The sequence below is a fragment of the Uloborus diversus genome, chromosome 2 (assembly GCF_026930045.1).
Source record: "Uloborus diversus isolate 005 chromosome 2, Udiv.v.3.1, whole genome shotgun sequence".
NCBI classification, from domain to species: Eukaryota; Metazoa; Arthropoda; class Arachnida; order Araneae; family Uloboridae; genus Uloborus; species Uloborus diversus.
This window is the reverse complement of record NC_072732.1, coordinates 88,765,407-88,785,712: the sequence shown is the minus strand read 5'-3', so window position 1 is coordinate 88,785,712 and position 20,306 is coordinate 88,765,407. Positions and strand designations below refer to the sequence as shown.

The 20,306-nt window shown below is 34.0% G+C and overlaps 1 protein-coding gene across 1 annotated transcript in view; it reads left to right on the top strand.

The window, feature by feature from the left end:
• The first annotated feature begins 1,528 nt into the window (after positions 1 to 1,528).
• Positions 1,529 to 20,306, top strand: part of LOC129235279 (cytoplasmic dynein 2 heavy chain 1-like) — a 288,399-nt gene continuing 269,621 nt past the window's right edge. Inside the window, 1 exon segment of the mRNA XM_054868999.1 lies at positions 1,529 to 1,717. Within this exon segment, the coding sequence (XP_054724974.1) occupies positions 1,529 to 1,717 (189 nt within the window).

The window sequence follows — 20,306 nt, the reverse complement described above, 5'->3', positions numbered from 1 at the left end:
AGGTTAAGGAAAATAATTTTTCAGCATGGCCCTAGTGTTCAGCCAAATGTTATTAAGTTCGCTTTTTTTTTCATCGAAATGAAAAACTAATATTTATTTAAATTCACTCAGAACAATAAGGTAAACAAAATGTGTACTCAGTTTTTTAGCAGATATTTTTGGTGTTACGCTGTTGCGGATGCCGATTCCAAATGATGAATCAAGCAAAACATGCTGCTTATTTTGCCCAAAATGGTACATGTGGAACGCAATGTTTTACCTATTTCGGCAATTTTATAAATCACCGCAAGGTAGCGTATTTGAGCTCTGGAATTGCGAATTATATTATATGTATGTTCAGACATTCGGGAACCGCTTAAAATCAAAATCCGAAAAGCACACTTTAAGGATATTTTTAGTCAAATAAATTGGAAAGGACAAGTAAACGACTCTCTCCTAGAAATTTATTTGAAATTTAATTCGCAACTCCAATAAACTATAGGGAGCGCTGAAGACACTGTGTAATGGCGGATGAAAAAGGTAAAACAAACGCATGCCGTAACTTATAACTTGCATCTACGCTTCGTGAATGGCAGTAATTTTTCATCATGTTTGTGAGAAGCTTTCTTTTCTATTCTACTGAAATTCCATTACACCACAAACTGTCTGACGTCTGTAATTTACCCCAAAGAAAACACGTAGAATGGAATGTTTTACTTTTTTCTTTAGTATTGTTAACCACCGCAAGGTAGCGTATTCGAGCTCTGGAGTTTAAAACGCAATTTTAAATTAACTTTGGTGCTGGGGAGGAAAGTTCCAGTCTTAGGTACGTTCGCATAGCGCAACCGGTTACCGGTGACTAACCTAGAGCGTTTCAATAGAGCTACCGAAGCCGCTAGAAATGCGGATTTTCGACTGAATTGCCATTTATTAATTCCCGCTGTGACGTCAAGCGAATAGATTCCATTCGCATTATTACTCCCTTAACAACGCGCGTAGCAATGGTTTGTTGAAGAGAAAAGTCTCGTTTATCATGGTAATATCAATTTTTATTGATGTATATTTTGAAAAGTCTAAAAATATTTGAAGCATAAAATGGGAAAATACATTCGGAGTGAGGGTGGGAGCCAAAATCCATCGCTCGGCAACTGAGGGCCCAGGAAAAATAAGGTAGAAAACCTCTAATGTACAAAAATCTTCCTCCCTCTTAAAACTAACAACTTTTCTAAATAGAAATTGATATCACATTTGACAAATTTGTTTCTTTGCCGTAGAACCCTCAGAAGTAGAACCAAACTGAGAAGAAAGTGGATAAGCAGAAGGAAATGGATAAGCAGAGCCTCATATATTTTCGCTGGACTCTTTAGTGCAATAATTAAGTTTTTAAAATGGCAACGCAGCGTTTCATATGTTGTTATCTCTGTTACCATAGGAACACTGTTGGCAAACTTTCTTTTTGGCACCGCAAAAGATGAATTAAAAGCTACAACGTTTCTGAATCTTTGAAAAAGATGCAATTTTTGGATCTGTTTGGATAACATAGGTTAAAATGAGCACAGGCGACAGCCGAAAGAATTACATTCTTGCTAACATTCGGGATTTCTTTGCTGCCGATGCATCGGAATTAAATCTGTCTCGCTTGGTTAATGCTGAATCTCTGGAAAGTTTTTTAGATAGCCGAAATTGCTCTGTTTTGTGTGCGTACCTTGATGGATCTGAAATTTTTGTGAACAACAAAGTAATTAACTGAATTTCTTTTAATAATATATTAGTTATTATTGTATTTATAATGAAACTTTTTTTTTTTTTTTTTTGCTTTTAGTTGGTGCGATCGAACTTGAGCTATTTAAACTAGTTCACTCAGATTTTTACTCAACTTACATTTTATGTAAACTTTTGATCTTCGTTTCTAGTTTATTTTAAAGCTGCTTCTTGAAAAGCAAAGTGAATTAATGTATCACCTGACATCACTTGGAGCTCTTTCATTAGTGTTAAAAGTGAAATTGAGATCTTTTGTTTGTTTATAAACTTAAAAGTTGTAGAAAGTTCTTTGGAATGTAGTTTTTAGTAAAATCTGAGGGAAAAGTTCAAAGTTAATGCTTAGAATTGATTTAATTTTTGGTTCTTTTCCATTAAAAAGACCACTTAACATTCTGCTCCAAATTTAACTACCCATGAGATTGAAAAAAAAAAGGTATTGTCAAACGTCTTTGGTATTAAAATTCTGTTGTGAACAACAAAATGACCTTTGTGTCATTGTAAATAATCAGTATGAAGATATGGGGTTCCATTGCTTCAGGAAATTGAACTTCTTTTTTAACATACAAGATAACACAAGAAAGATTTATAGCTTAAAGAGAGGAAGTAACACTCATGGTTTTAGTGGGAATCAAGCCAACCTCCAGCCTTCCGCATTCAAAGCGAAGCTTCTACTCTACCTCAGAGTCATGCAGGCTCCATTAAAATTGTTTAAAATAGTGAAATGTTAAATAAGTGTGGGGAAATTATCACGACATAGGACACTTACCTCATTTTCAAAAATTTTCACCAAAACTAGTTAAAACAAAGCATTTTATCCAGTAATACCTAACCTACAGTCCGGGGCTATATGTGGTCCGTTGTTATGATCAATGTTGAGAATTGAAGCTTTTTTTATGGATCCTTCCAAAACAACTGATCATCAATTTTTATTCATATTTACCATTTATGCTGAATATGAATAAACATGCTGTAAATATTACAACAATTCTCATTTTGCAATTTTTTTTCCTTTTCCGTGTTTTTCCATTTTATTGAGAAAAAATGTAAATGTACCTGTATTTAAATTTTCAATGTTCTAGCTAGGCCGACGATTTGGTGTGCCCTTGAACCTGTGCACCTTTGAGGGCTTTTTGTGCACACAAACCTACTTGACTTTTTCTTTTTGGCCGTTGAACCTGTGCCACCCCCCTGCCCTCAAATCTGTGTGCTTTTGTGTGTTTTTAGTTTTTTTCACCCTCTAACCTATGTGCATTTTTAGCACAAATATGCAGATTACTGCATTCATGTGGTTCAGGGTGCCAAGGAACCCCCTTTTCAATGAAAAGTAATAAGCTTCTGGATGTAAAGAGATCCGGTAAAAGTATTTACATCCAAAAGCTCACTTTCAATTGAAAAAGCGGTTCCTTGAAACCCCAAAACACTTATATGTAGGCCCTGCGAAAGGCCATGTCAGGCTAGTCGGAAACTAAAGACCCAGGGAAGAAAAGAAAAAAGAATAAAGGGGGGAAAAAACTCCAAATGTGCGGAAACGTAAAGATAAAGTAAAATTTACTCTTATGGTATTTACTGTTGTGACACTTTTATAGGGTTTATTGTTTTTCACTAAGCAGTTTTGATTTTTTTTTCATTTTTCATCTTTTTTTTTTTTTTTGTTTGCGGGGCATGGACTTGTTGAAAGAACTGACAAGGGGCCCACCTTGGCTGTCTGCCGCTCTGCCTGTATGCAGTAATCTGTGTATTTGTGCTACAAAATGTTGGTTATTTCCTGTTACTTCTCGACACAAAAGTATTTATTTATTTCTATGTTCATTTTTTTTCTTTGCGCCCTTGAACTTGTGCGCCCTCCTTGGAGCTAACTTTGACCCGTGTTGGAGTCAACGTTGGCGCCCTATTGGAGGACCCTGTTTAGCCCGTAAGATTCTTTTTTGTATATATTCTGGATTGGGAAAATTATCTTAATATGAGACGGGTCCTTGGGTTTAAATAGTTGGGCACCAACAGGTCATTTATTACAGGTCAATTGCCTCCCGTGCCCCGCATTGAGAAGTTAATATATTAGTACTAAAGATAGTCTATTAGTACATGTAAGTGGGTGTGGTTTTTGGTTCATTTTACATTGATATGTATCCCCCCCACCAGTGGAAGAATTAAAATGACCAGCTAGGTTACCATTAATTTAGTCGATCATTGCTTAATATAATGCTGTCAAATTTTAAAATTTATTGTGTAATTTTGAACAATACCAACTATTAAACAAAACTAAAAGTTACATTAAAACGTAAAAAAAACTTCTACCAAATAATTAAATTAAGCCATTTACACTAAACATACCAGCACATAATACTTATTTTAACACATGTATCTATTTGTACAATAACCATTCAAATGACCGGTTGTGGTAGACAGCAAGTATTACTCAAAATAAACAAAAACAATTTAATATTAACGAAAAAAATTGGGGCAAACCTAACCCGGCAGCATCACAATGCTGTGATTAGGATCTAAGTACCCTTCACAATGCTGCCAGGTTAGGTTTGCCCAACTATCGAGTTGAACCTTGTTAATGCAAAATCGCTTAATGTGAAATATTACTTTAAATGAAATTCTTATTTGGTTCGTGAATTAAAAATCACTTAAATTTTTTTCGGATTACGTGAAATCCGATTAACATGGACTTTTCTTTTGGTCTGCAGGGGGACCCGAACTGGGTCCACTTCGAGGCCCCTTCAAAAAATTCGCATCACAAAGGGGGCTCTTTCACAAAATTCCGCATCGTAAAAGCTGCCCCTTCACGAAATTCCATATCGTAAAAGCGGCTCATTATTTATTTATTATTATTATTTTTTTAATGTTCCCGGAAACGGAAAACTTTTTAGACGCACTTCAACATTCCAGCTACATGTGAAACATAGTCGCCATATTTGGTCTTCCACATTATGTAAACTAGTAATAGGGCAAGTGCCTCTACTTTTGAGCTATGGGCAAAGTATTATTTTGCCCCCTAGTTCTTAAGCAAAGGATTTTTTTAAATTGTTTGTCAAATGATCTATATATTATTTTCAAATGATAATAAAATGTAATTCACATATTATCAATGCAACTCTCATGAATTATATGCAAAAGATGTATCCTTGTCTTCAACCACCAATTAGTAATTTCAACCTATAATTAATCTGTTTTTAAACTGCACCAAGGCGGCGCAACTGAAGCTCAGAAGAGGCCCGTGTACCTGGATCGCCTAATCCCGAAGTGATAATGAACATCTCCGCCCCCCTCCCCTCACAATACATATAGGCATGTAATCCTAGTTTACTAAATTCAGGTAGTAAACTAGGATTACATGCCCAAAAAAAATGAGTGTTTTCGGAAAAGAGCGGAAATGTTGCTGCAAAATTCCGAAGTTTTTCTTAAAGCGAAATATACTTTTAATCCTTCAATTGGAGTTCGCATGAATAAACAACCAACCATGTAATAGACGGGTCAAAATAGAACAGTGGTACAACAAGAAAGGAAGCTTAAAGCCCGAGCCCCTTAGAATGTTTGAGTTGAATGTTTTTTAAAACTATTCTTTATTATTGATGACAAGACGTCTTTCGAAAACCAAGTAATTTTTAGAAATTAATAGTTATGTTACAGGAAAATCTAAATTTCTTTTAAAAATAAATCTTTGAATAAAAAATATTCAAAAGTAACAGCATATTGATCAGCAATCACCCCCGCCCCCACCACTCCGTCCTATTTTTTCTCGGTTTTTTTTTTCCCCTAGTTCGTCTAAAAATAAGAAAGTTATCAAAATGCTGCTCCACCGAAGAGCCCCCTCCCCTTCCCCCCACACACCGGAAGCATTATGGAGCATTTGACATTTCATTTTCAGGTTTCAATTTCGCGAATTTTCCACGGGAAAGCCCCCAATTACCGAACAACATCGAAAATCACTTAAAATTACGTTTTTGGAGTTTTAAGAAAAATTACTGGCCCTAACGCCCTAATATTACAAAATATGGTCTTACAACCGCGTTTTAAGACTTGAATTTCAGAAAATATTCGGACAAGGATCCCTATGTCGCCATCCTCCAATACCATAAGCAGTTTGGTTTTTTAAACTATACTTTAAAATTTTTTAAAAGTGGAATAGCCCCTGATTATAAAACATTGCTTTAGTTTTTAGCACCATAAGTTTAAAATTTTTACCAGGGAAGAGCTTTAGAACCTCCTTTCCGTAAAATCTTCAACGTTTGTCTAAAATTGCGTTTTTAAACTTCAATGTCGAAAGCAGGGGGAGGAGGAATTGATTTCAACCTATAAAAAAATCGATCGGGGACAATCCTTGAGCTCCATCCGTTACCCTAGCGTAGATAAAATATGGCCTATAATCGCGTTTTTAAAGCTTCAAGTTCTAGAAATTCCGCTGAGAACCCTGTACCTTTGTCACCCTAACATCAACGAAGAAAGTCTAAAATTGCGTTTTTGAAGCTAAAAGTTTCAAAAATTTTCCGGGGGAGAACCCCCGGACACCCCTTTCCTATCAGTTCTAAATTTTTCTTTTCTTTTTCGATGTGCCCCCTCTCCCCCCCCCCTATTTTTTTTCTGGTTGCGTCACTGAAGAAGAATATTACTTTGGTTCAGGGCATAGGTCACTAATAGCAAGGTGTATGCACTGTACAGATTCTTCATTCCTGGGATCCTGGAAAACAACTTCGGAAAGAGAGAAAAATCATTTCCAAAGTACAGAATTCCTTGAACTTTCTAATTAGTCCATGGAATTATTCGAGAATTAAAACCAACGCAACTAAGAAAACTATATCCGTACTTCAGGATTTCAAAACGTAAGCAAAACTGTTTGGCGCCAGTGATCATGTAAACTATAAGTTCAACAACAATAGAGTATCATCATATTTTTTGGGAAAAAGTGATACTTCTCCGGATATATGTGCGCATTACTCTCTGTACCTCTATTTTGTTTAAACTAAATAACGTACATAGCGTTAAAAGTTATTATGATTTCTTAAATTCATTTATTTTTTGAAAAAGTACATTTTTTTTAGAATTTTAGTTGGATGGCAAAATATGAATCAAATAAATTTCCCTTGCAAAAAAAAGTTTGCCCCCCTACTTTACGCCATGGCCACATGCCTCTGGGTCTTCCACTAGATGGAATCGGACAACTTACTTAAGTGCCTAAGTTTATAAGAACAAAGCAGAATTTCATGTTTATTTAACTGCAAACTAATGAAGATAATGATTAAAGTGAAATGCCAGCGTAAATAAAACACGAATTTTGAAGAAAATACAGCATATAACTATTTCAAGGCTACAATGGAGCCTCTTCAACAGTGAAAAAGTCGCGACAGAACTCGAATTGAAAGTCGAGAGAGATGTTCATTCGCGACTTTCGGTTGTGTTGGTGAGCTTTTTGCACTGATGAAGAGACTTCATTGTAGCCTTGAAATAGCTATATCTATATATATTAGGGCTCGACCGATGGCATTTTTTGGCCGATGGGCCGATGCCGATTGTTGGCCGATTGTTCAAAGATGGCCGATGGCCGATTGTTTTCCTCCAAATGGCCGATGGCCGATGTTGTTGGCCGATGGCAAAAAAAAAAAAAAAAAAATCTAACAGAAATAAATTGATAAGATTGTCAGGTTTAAAGAATCATTGATTCATTTCATTTTACTTTCTTTCGACGAATAAGGAATTGTAATCACAAAATATATATATCAGATTTAGACCTAAATTTATATTTTACGATCACCCAATTTAAACTTCACAAGATTTTTCGGCACATCTGTACATGCATATGTACCTAAGAATATATAGATGACCGAAATTTCCATTTTGAACTCATCCTTAGTTAATTATCGCAAACTCACTTGTGATGTGATGTCTTCATCCGGGTACTTGCGTCACTCAAAAACGTTATAAAATAGTAAGTTGAAAACTCATACGTACGTAGTATGATCTAAAAGTTTGAGGCAAGCTGTATAAAACCTTACCCTGAATAGTTCACATTACCGAAGCATATCTATCTACAAAATTGTCACTTTGAACGACTATGCACTTCTGCCAACGTTCGTATAGCTTTTAGAAGCACTGGCAGCCTGTTTCGCAACTTCCTGTAAGGCTTTAACTTCATCGTGAGGAAGAAGGCGACTTTCATGCTGAGGATGCACGGTTTGGTTTGTCAATACTCTGATATGACAAACAAATAACCTAACGTTTCGTCGGACTTAGCTCCGTATGACTTTTACCTGTTCCCCGCAAAAAAGATTTGCATGGACGCCGCTTTCTTCCGTCAGGAGAAGATAAAGCTTCATCACAGAAGGTAGCGAAAAATGGCTTCCATGAGTGTTTCCAAAAGTTATATGAACGCTGGAAGAAGTATCATAGTCCCTCATGGCGACCTTTTGAAGGTGGATGTGCTTTGGTTATGTGAATTATTCTGGGTAAGGTTTTATACAGCTTGTCCCCCGAACTTTTGGATCGTAATGCGTACAATCTGTATAGGGTGTAGTTATGTTTTTCCTTTTTTGACTGCTGTATGATGGAAGACAAAGAAAAAAAAAAAAAAAGAATAAAATAAAGAAAGAAAGAAAAAAAAAGGAAGAAAAACAAAGAGACTATTTAATAACCAATTGGTTTTTTTAAATTGAACATATAACTAAGATTTTAGTAATATTGTCAAAATGTATGGATTTAGGTACATTAAACATAGTTAAAAAAACATTAAATTATGTTTTATCTTAAAAATGAAAATTAAGAATAAAACTATAATACCGTCAACAAATAACGCAATTAAAGTGGAAAAATTGCACGTAGACATTTTTTAGTCATCAAATTAAACAAAAAAGGTAACAGATAAATTTCAATATTAAATCATATTAGGAAAATGTTTATATTTATTTAAAATTTATGAATAGAAAAGTTTGCATTTTTCATAAAATCTATAAGAGTGACATAAATTTTGCTGAAAAAAGAAATAGCCATGAAAAGAGCAAGGTTCTTAAAACGCAACTACAATAAACAAACTCAATATTTACACCAAGTTAATAACTGAATACATATACTACTTGATCTGATGTTTGCACACGTAATATTGAATAATTTGATTGTTTAATCTTTTATGAAGCACTACGAACAAGTTCAAATTAAATTTTTCAATTTAACAATAATTTTCTGAAATTTAAAAAATTGCATAATAGAAAATCCTTTAAACTTTTCTATAACATATTATTAAAAATATGATGAAAACGAAAATAACTTATTCATTGATTTTATATAAATACATAAAAATAGTTACTTATAACAGAAAAAACTAGTATGTTGTGGCCATCACGAAACTTTCTTCTATATTTTTCCTTTTTCTGATCCCTCCCCATGCTTGACGAGGAAGCAATGTTCCTAACAGAAACAAAATTACACATGCAAAAACTTGACGACCATCCCAATGTCTGAATTATTGTAAAAACAAAACAAAGCGCGAAAATTGAAAGTTACTTTAAAAGCCTTACTTGAATTAATTACAAATATTTTATTTATTAACAAACATAAGATGGCAACAGTTAAAAATTTTAAATCATTGAGATAATATTTCCGATCATTTCCATACAATTACTAGTATGTTGTGGCCATCACGAAACTTTCTTCTATATTTTTCTTTTCTTTTTTTTTTCTGATCCCTCCCCATGCTTGACGAGGAAGCAATATTCCCAACAAAAACAAAATGACACATGCAAAAACTTGACGACTATCCCAATGTCTGAATTATTGCAAAAGCAAAGCAAAGAGCGAAAATTGAAAGTTATTTTAAAAGCCTTGCTTGAATGAATTACAAATATTTTATTTGTTAACAAACATAAGATGGCAACAGTTCAAAATTTTAAATCATTGAGAAAATTTTAAATATTTCCTATCATTTCCATACAATTAAAATCACGAGAAATACGCAGACGACAATCTATTACGATTTATCTTTCTTATTGTTGCATTAATAAAAATATTTTTATTCGCAAAAAAAAAAAAAAAAAAAAAAATCAACACCTCTTGGAGCGATCGGCGTCAAAATAGAACCAAAGCCTGTTTACATATGGATTCACATATATTCCAAATTTCAACCAGAACGTAGTATTACTTCTTGAGATAGGGCACTCAAAATGGAAAAAAAGAACGGGTGATTGCGCTACCCCCCTTTTAGCTGTTGACACAAAAATAAAATCAGTTCTTATACCCGCTAAGGGCTACTTGCCGATAAATTTTTCTTTCATTCCGTTCATTATTTCTTGAGATACAGCAGTCACAATTGACGACAAAAAACGTTCTACAGCTCAACCCCCGTTTGAGTTATTGACACCAAAATTGAATCAGCACCTGTTCCTGTTAATACCAACATATGGACCAAATTTTGTTTGATTCCGCCAGTTACTTCCTGAGGAATAGCAAGCACGCGTAACTCGAAAAACGTCCCATTGCTCCACCCCCCTTGGAGGAATTCGCGCCAAAAAATAATGGGCACAAGTTCACATAGGGGCACATATGTGTACTAAATTTCGTTCGATTTCATGCGGTAGTTTTTGTTGTAGAGCGGCCACAAAAAAACTGGTCACACACAGACGTGACACACATACATACACACACACACACACACACACACATACATACATACACACACACACACACAGACAGACAGACATTTTCCAAAAATGGTCGAAATGGACTCAGCACACCTCAAAACGTTCGAATCCGTCAAAATTCGAAATTCGAAAATTTGCACGAATCCAATACTTTCTTCTATATATTAGATATAGAAGAAAGTAAAAAATCGATCGCTATTTATGATGCAAAAAAGATTTCGCATTACGAAATATAGGTGAAACAAATATAAGAAATACGCAAAATGACATTTCATGACCAAAATAAATAATCGTTAAATATGCAAGAAATGCTTGACACGACGAGGGTGGGTTAGGAGGGTCACCCTTTGATTTTGGGGTAACTCACAACATTAAACTTTTTGGCCTCTTTTTTTTAGTACAGAACCGCTACACCAACGACTCGGAAGAGTTTCCGAATCTACTTCAGCACTTACGAAGAAAAAATTCAAAAGTCCCTTTGATTTCCGAATTATGTCAGTATTCAAAACGTCTTTAATCAATTTTGTTAGATTAATTCTCTAAATTTTTCCTAAACAAAAAACTAGTATGTTGTGGCCATCACGAAACTTTCTTCTATATTTTTCCTTTTTCTGATCCCTCCCCATGCTTGACGAGGAAGCAATATTCCTAACAAAAACAAAATTACACATGCAAAAATTTGACGACCATCCCAATGTCTGAATTATTGTTAAAACAAAACAAAGAGCGAAAATTGAAAGTTACTTTAAAAGCCTTACTTGAATTAATTAAATATTTTATTTATTAACAAACATAAGATGGCAACAGTTAAAAATTTTAAATCATTGAGCTAATATTTCCGAACCGTCGTCATTAAAGGGGACTGGGCGACGTTAAATATGCTCGTGGTCTCAATGTCCTCCAAGTGAAACGATACCTCTGGGGGTGCTAGGACCAGGTAGCTATTAGCTCTTGGACTAGTTCTAAATTCTCATTAACTGTTCGATCCGGTGATGGTGCTGCCATCTATCGGTATATAAAATAATGGAGGCAAGGCACTAGTATGCAGACCTCGACATAAAATACAGTTGAAGTCAGTTGTGACTCTTGAATAGAATAATATTTCCGATCATTTTCATACAATTAAAAACACGAGAAATACGCAGACGACAATCTATTACGATTTATCTTTCTTATTGTTGCATTAATAAAACTATTTTTATTCGCAAAAAAAAAAAAAAAAAATCAACACCTCTTAGAGCGATTAGAGTCAAAATTGAACCAAAGCCTGTTTACGTATGGATTCACATATATTCCAAATTTCAACCAGAACGTAGCATTACTTCTTGAGATAGGGCACTCACAATGGAAAAAAAGAACGGGCGATTGCGCTACCCCCTTTTTAGCTGTTGACACCAAAATAAAATCAGCTCTTATACCCACTAAGGGCTACTTGTCAAAAAATTTTTGTTTGATTCCGTTCGTTATTTCTTGAGATACAGCAGTCACAATTGACGACAAAAAACGTTCTATAACTCAACCCCCGTGTGAGCTATTGACACCAAAATTGAATCAGCATCTGCTCCTGTTAAGAGCAACATATGGACCAAATTTTGTTTGATTCCGCCAGTTACTTCCTGAGGAAGAGCAAGCAAGCGTAACTCAAAAAACGTCCCATTGCTCCACCCCCCTTGGAGGAATTCGCGCCAAAAACCAATGGGCACAAGTTCACATAGGGGCACATATGTGTACCAAATTTCGTTCAATTTCATGCGGTAGTTTTTGCTGTAGAGCGGCCACAAAAAACTGGTCACACACAGACGTGACACACATACACACACACATACACACACACACACAGACAGACAGACATTTTCCAAAAATAGTCGAAATGGACTCAGCACACCTCAAAACGTTCGAATCCGTCAAAATTCGAAATTCGAAAATTTGCACGAATCCAATACTTTCTTCTATATATTAGATATAGAAGAAAGTAATAAAGCTTGAAAAAAAAAAAAAAACTCTAAATTTTATGAATGGTGTTACTTTTAAACAACTCAAAAGTATAACTACAGTTTAATTTCAGAAATTGAGGGGGTGGGAGGAGGGGCACGCAAGTGTTCTCGGAAATACAAAAAATAGTCGTAAAAAATAGAGTTCAAAGTAATCATAAACATTGAGCAGAAAAACTCTTTTAAAACTTGCACCCGAGTTTGTTTTGACGCGCAGGCGCGATTTAAAATATAGCAAATATTGCAATTGCACGAGAGGCCCCATAACCGTAGGGGCCCGAGTTACAAAAATGCTTATGATAAATGTTTTACATTTTCTATGATAGAGAAATAGGGCCCCAAAATGTATTTCGACGGGCCCCAAACTTGTAGCTCCGCAGAAGCGATACAAAAAAGACTGCATTACTGTGATTCATATTACAAATATGGAAAAATTAAAAATTACCGTCGGTTCAACGAGAATCTAACAAAATGAAACAAAACCGGTTTCGCCATCTCATATTTGTTTCCATAGTCTCCAATTCGGCAATATATCACCAAATGATCGTCAGTCTGAGGCGCTGTATTAGTTTTGCCTTGAAATAAGTAATTAATAGCCACAAAAAATGAGTAAATAGGCTTTTTAGAACATCCGATTGAAAACAAGAAGGGAATTGCACACCTGGAACGTATGCACATCCCACACGCGAACATTTAGCCTTCTACAGCTTACCATTTTTACTTTCTTCTATATCTAATATATAGAAGAAAGTATTGGATTCGTGCAAATTTTCGAATTTCGAATTTTGACGGATTCGAACGTTTTGAGGTGTGCTGAGTCCATTTCGACCATTTTTGGAAAATGTCTGTCTGTCTGTGTGTGTGTGTGTGTATGTGTGTGTGTGTGTATGTGTGTGTGTATGTATGTGTGTCACGTCTGTGTGTGACCAGTTTTTTGTGGCCGCTCTACAACAAAAACTACCGCATGAAATCGAACGAAATTTAGTACACATATGTGCCCCTATGTGAACTTGTGCCCATTAGTTTTTGGCGCGAATTCCTCCAAGGGGGGTGGAGCAATGGGACGTTTTTCGAGTTACGCGTGCTTGCTATTCCTCAGGAAGTAACTGGCGGAATCAAACAAAATTTGGTCCATATGTTGGTATTAACAGGAACAGGTGCTGATTCAATTTTGGTGTCAATAACTCAAACGGGGGTTGAGCTGTAGAACGTTTTTTGTCGTCAATTGTGACTGCTGTATCTCAAGAAATAATGAACGGAATGAAAGAAAAATTTATCGGCAAGTAGCCCTTAGTGGGTATAAGAACTGATTTTATTTTTGTGTCAACAGCTAAAAAGGGGGTAGCGCAATCACCCGTTCTTTTTTTTTCCATTTTGAGTGCCCTATCTCAAGAAGTAATGCTACGTTCTGGTTGAAATTTGGAATATATGTGAATCCATATGTAAACAGGCTTTGGTTAAATTTTGACGCCGATCGCTCCAAGAGGTGTTGATTTTTTTTTTTTTTTTTTTTTTTTTTTTGCGAATAAAAATAGCTTTATTAATGCAACAATAAGAGAGATAAATCGTAATAGATTGTCGTCTGCGTATTTCTCGTGATTTTAATTGTATGAAAATGATCGGAAATATTATCTCAATGATTTAAAATTTTTAACTGTTGCCATCTTATGTTTGTTAATAAATAAAATATTTGTAATTAATTCAAGTAAGGCTTTTAAAGTAACTTTCAATTTTCGCTCTTTGTTCTGTTTTTACAATAATTCAGACATTGGGATGGTCGTCAAGTTTTTGCATGTGTAATTTTGTTTCTGTTAGGAATATTGCTTCCTCGTCAAGCATGGGGAGGGATCAGAAAAAGGAAAAATATAGAAGAAAGTTTCGTGATGGCACAACATACTAGTTGAGTTATGACTTATGAGAGATACTTACGTACATCCAACCGCAAGAAACAACGCAATAATTAACTTGTTTGGTACCTGAATGCAGTATTAAAAACTCTTTCAGGGGTGATTAAAATAAAAATTCATACTGAAATTTAAGTAAACAATTTTATGTGAAAACAATAACTCACTTTACTTTGTATTAAAAAGTAAAACAACAAAGGTCCTTTTTTTTCCAAAAACATCGGCCAATTCCATCGGCTTTTCGATGTTTTTTAAGGCCGATGGGCCGATGTTTCCTGCAAGTTAGCATCGGCCGCCGATGCCGATGCCGATGGCTAAATTGTTGAACCATCGGCGCCGATGCATCGGCCAGGCCGATGCATCGGTCGAGTCCTAATATATATAAAAATGGAGTTTGGTAAATTGTTCCCTAAGATCTCAGAAACTACCCGACAGATTTGACTGTTCAGTTCGAAAAAGATCCAATTGATAGTTCCCTTTTTATTCCAATTTTAGTCCTAATTATCGCATAAATGTCTCAATATGGGGGTGGAAAAAAACGTGCATCGAAAGCGCCAATTTTTCTGCTGAAGATAGCATCTGTTCGAAGTTTCTAAGTTGTATAAAAAACGAGTTATGAGCTTTTTTGTTCCCTGTTCGAAGGCTTTCATCAACCCAAGTCATTATTTAGTGTGTCATCTCAACTCCCAAGAATTGTTGTATTGTTGAATATTTTTACGTTTCGTCTGAATTTTTGAGACTTTTCTCAAGTCAAATCTTAAAGTAACGTTTTTCCACAAGATTGGCTAAAAATAAATGGGTTTGGCTGATCATTTTACTTTTAAACGAAACTTAGGTAATTGATGGTTTATTATTATTATTTATGCTGATTGAACACTTGCTCACTATATCCAACCAAACAGCAGAAATATCGCCAGAATTTTTTCAGAAAGATTTCAGTAGCTGATGCATTTGGCAGTTTTTTCCACTGTCGCTGTTTTTGAGCCCAAAGACTACGTAATAATATTTCTCAGCTTTCACCATATAAACAAAATATCGCCAATCAAAGATACTTAAAAAAAAAATACTGTGTAAAATAATTCAACAACTAAATTAGGCAAATCCATACACTGCACAAAAACTTCCATTAATTTTTCTTTTTGCACGATTTCAAACAATCGCCAAATTTTGCTACTTATTTTGGAAACATTTCGGATGAAACCGTTTAGCGCCATTTTTTTTTTTAACCAAAAGTATCTCAACATCTGGCAACAATATTTCTATAATAAAAATTAGTAAGCAGGGGGAGTATTATCGAAAGTGTCCTAAAATGATTCTAGCAAATTTGGTAAGATTTTAAACCGCACCAAGTGCCCACAAAAATTGAAATTTCCCAAAATAACTAAAGTAAGTTTTAAAGGGAACACGGGCGGCTACATTTTTTAAAACAGTTCGTACATCAATAGCCGTACAGAGAAGGTTTTAGATTTAAAAAAAAATACTAACAGATAAATCTTTTTAAACATGTAAAGTTTAATTTCATATTTCGGAAATTCTTCAAATTTGTATATGCTTAAATGTCGTGCTTTCGTTTCTAATTGAATACTGTTTTGTTCTTTATACTTATTGCTATTTTAGTTTAATGAGTAAGGAAGAAGCTCGATTTTTAATCACGTCAAAAAGGTTTGTTTTAAATTCTTTCGCTTAAAACAGAAAACAAGGGCAAGTAACGATTGTTTCCCATAATTATTACTAACCCAGGCAACGCCGGGTATTTTTGCTAGTATATATATATATATATATATATATATATATATATATATATATATATATATATATATATATATATATATATATATATATATATATATATATATATATATATATATATATATGCTGTATTTTCTTCAAAATTTCTGCATTATTTACGTTGGCTTTTCATTTTAATCATATTGTAGTATAAAGCTTATATAGTAATTTTTCATTTAATGAAGATAATGCAAAATGTGCTGTAAATCATGGTTTTTTTTGGGGGGGGGGGGGGTAGGGGATAAATTTAAATACTTTTCTTGAGAAGAGTTTTCTTGAGTATAAAATGATGTCTCCAAAAAAACATCTGTGTGTTTGAACGCGCAAAGCTCCAGAACTACCCGGCCTGAAGTTTTCAGAGTTTGTTTCTTTAAGTCTGGAAAAAAAAGGTTTGCAGACCGGTTATTAAAAAAATTCGATGAATAGTTCTTTTTTAATTCCAATTTAAGCCCAATTTTCACATAAAGTCCAGAATATGGGGGTGAATAATTACTTGCACATATTAATATTACTTATCGTTGGAAATTTTGGAATTTTCCGCGTTTCAATTTGTTTCAATGCTTCAACTTAATTACGGCGGGAGTTATTTGCGTTTTTAGGCTCGAAATTTTTTAGCTTAACTGAAATTTAGACACTACTTTCTTCATTAAAAACATCAATAAAAAGTGTTAGCACTGTCACGATCAAGGTTAGCCTTGAACTTTTATTTTTTGAACTTTTCCTTTCGCCCACCGCTTTCCTGATTTGAAGTGAACTGATTGAGATTAAAAAAAAAAAAATAAATAGAATCGTTAGAACAACGAAAATGATTTTTTAATACAGTCCGATTTGCAAAGCTTGTTCTTTGAATTTGTAAATATTGTTAATATATTGAATTTTTTTTCGTTTCCTAGTACTGTGATTTTTTTTAGTTAATTTTAGTAACTCTCCATGGAATCAAAAGATGCAAACGCCCGAAAGAATCGGAAAATGGTAAGATTTTTACCTGAAATTTAAACTTAAGATACCGATTACTACAAGCACTGTCCCACAGTTTTCTTTTTGACACCATTAGGGTAGAGCGACATTTTTTATTCCAAATCGATCCAAGCTTCTATCTCATCTGGAAAAAAAAGTTACAGACCTTTTTAATTGAAGTTTCAAAGTTTCATCTCAAATTATTGATGTTTTATTTAGCGTTGCTATAGTTACGTCTTTTAGCTTCGTTTGTTTCTTTTTCTTCTTTCTCATTTTAATTTCTTAAACTTATTTTATTTTGTTTTTCCATGGTTACGCTTTTTAAATCCATCTTTCTCATTTTAAGTTCTTAAAAGTATTTAATGGGGTTTCATGAAGATTTTTTATTTTTTAATTATTATTATGCTACAAGTTAAAATCTAGATCTGGGGTAGTCTCTATATTTGGTCATTCCCAAGATGGCAGTAGACAAGACGCTAAGTGCCTAAGTTTTCAAAAACGAATTGGATGTTTATTGTTGTGCAAACTATTGAAAATAACGCAAAATGTGCCGAAATTTCTTTTATTTTTATTTTGGACAACTGTTACTTTCTTGAAAATTCCAAATTTTTATCCTACAAGTTTAATCTTCAGAATATAATTTTATCCTCATTCTTTTAGACGCTAATATGCTGAAAACTGACTATTTCATCAAAACTGTAGTTTTTTGAGGATTTTTAATTATTTATAATTGTTTTTATGCAACAATTTCAAAAATCGATTATCTTAAATTTTTCGCATAGTCGCCATGTTTAGTCATTTGCAAGACCGAATTAGCCAAGATTAGTAATTGTGAAATAAATAAATACCTTTGGGAAAAACATTCTGATATATTGACGACAACTGTCCGTCAGTCCCTCTTTCAAAGAAATTAGCATCTAATTTAAATACGCATAGAATCCTTCAAAATCACCGTAGAAAAGTGTTTAAAGTTAAATCTATATACATAAATGGCTACTTCTGTATGTATGTATGTCCGGGGTAATCTTCAAAACTACTGGACCAATTTTAACCATTTTTTCACCATAGATAGCTACATTGTAAGGAAGCAACATAGGCTATAATTTATTTCTAAAAAACTTAGTTTAAAAAGTTATGATGGAAAACAGTAAATTTCATGTAATTTCTCCATTAAATGATTAAATATAAAACGCATTGTCACAAAAATTTGTTGCCTTACAACAGCAATATTAATAGTAATCATAATTAAAATTTTGAATCAAGTTTTCTCTGGAGCAAGTATGACATTTATTGCTTTCTTAGGGTTTTTATCCTCATATATATACATAAATGGCTGCTTCTGTAGTAAGGATGTCCGGGTGAACTTCAAAACTACTGAACAGATTGTAACCATTTTTCCACCACAGATAGCTACATTATCAGGAAGTAATATAGGCTATAATTTATTCCTAAAAAAACTTAGTTTAAAAAAGTTATGATGGATAACAGTAAATTTCATGTAATTTCCCCATTAAATGATTAAATATAAAACCCATTGATACAAAAATTTGTTGCCTTACAGCATCAATATTAATAATAATAATCATAATGAAAATTTTGAGTCAAGGCTTCTCCGGAGCAAACATGAATTTAAAGTCATTGAAACATTTGGAAACTCTAATTTTTGCAGAATCTTAGGGAAACATAGTAGAGAGCTCTTTTTTTTTCTTCTATTTTTGTGTGTGTGTACCATTTAATTAAATTAAGCGCACGGTTTTTTTTTCGTGATCTTTGTTTTTGCTAGTTCATATTTTGGAAATTCTTCAAATTTTTATGCGCTTAAATGTCGTGCTTTCGTTTCTAACTGAATACTATTTCGTTCTTTATACTTATTGCTAGTTGACTTTTATGGGTAAAGAAGGAGCTCTATTTTTAATAACCTCAAAGCGGCGTGCTTCGACTTCTTTCAGTTAACACAGAAAATGAATGAAAGTAGCGATTGTTTCGCACAATCATTACTGACCCAGGCAACGCCGGGTATTTTTGCTAGTAATATAATAATAACTTGTAACTCTCCAATCCAAAAGAAACTGCCAATAGAAAAAGAAAAGAAATAAAAATATCACTAACAACTTAGATTTACCGTCTGAAAATATTAATAACCAAAACAAAAAAATAATAAATCAAAATAAACACTATATTTGTGCATGCAAAAAAAAAAAAAACCGTGAAAAAGATGATAATACTTGATTTGAGCGAATGAATTACATTGGACACTCAGCAAAGGATCACGTTACTTGCTATCTCCCTAACGCAAAGAGAATAAATAGATTTTGACAAAATGAAAATCCGTGCTTCTCCTGAAGAAAAAAGCATTTAATTCAAATGCAGTTACAACGAAGGCATACAGGGCCGCAGAGAGCCAAGGCGGGCGCCTTGTCAGTTATGTCGTAGGGCATCTCCCGCCCCCCCCCCCCGCCCAAAAAAACAAACAAAAAATAAGAAGAAAGAAAAGAAAAGGGAGAAAAACAGAAACAAAGGGGAGAAAAAAGAAAAGGGGAGAAGAAGAAAAAAGAGTGTTGGGAGAAGAAAAAAGGGATAAAAAAATCAAAACTGCTTAATAGAAAACCATTAACTCAATTTTAAGCGCCACAACAATAAATACCAAAAGAGTAAATTTTACTTAAGCTTTACGTTTTCTCTTATTCAGAGTTTTTTCATCCCTTTTACTTTCTACCTTTCTTTTTCTTTCATGCTTTCTTCTTTTTTTTGTCAATGTCGCCGCCCCTCCCCCCCAGGCCCGGGCCCCTAGTTTCCGACTAGGCTGACATTGCCTCTCGTCGGGTCTTGAAGGGATACCCCGAAGAAAAAAATACTGTCATTAAAATACGCACCCTAGTTGAATACCGATCAGCTGAAACCGCATATATATATATTCCTACCAAAAATAATCACGGGGTTTTATGGAAAAAAAAACACATTTTATGTATTAAAAAACGCATTTTCAGTGTTTCTAATTTTAGTGAATTGATAGTTTCAATGAAGAAAATAGTGTCTAAAATCAAACGAAGCCTTGAAACATTCGAGTTAAAAACGCGAATAACTCCCGTTTCAATTAAGTTTGAAAATTGAAACGAATTGCATAAAACGTAGAAAAACTTGCCCTTTCCAACGATTAGTATTAATATGTGCAAGTAATTTTTCACCTCCATATTCGAGAGTTTATGGGAAAATTGAGTCTTTAATTGGAATTAAAAAATAACTGCTTATCAAACTTTTAAGAACTGGTTTGCAAACGTTTTTCGGGCTTGACGAAT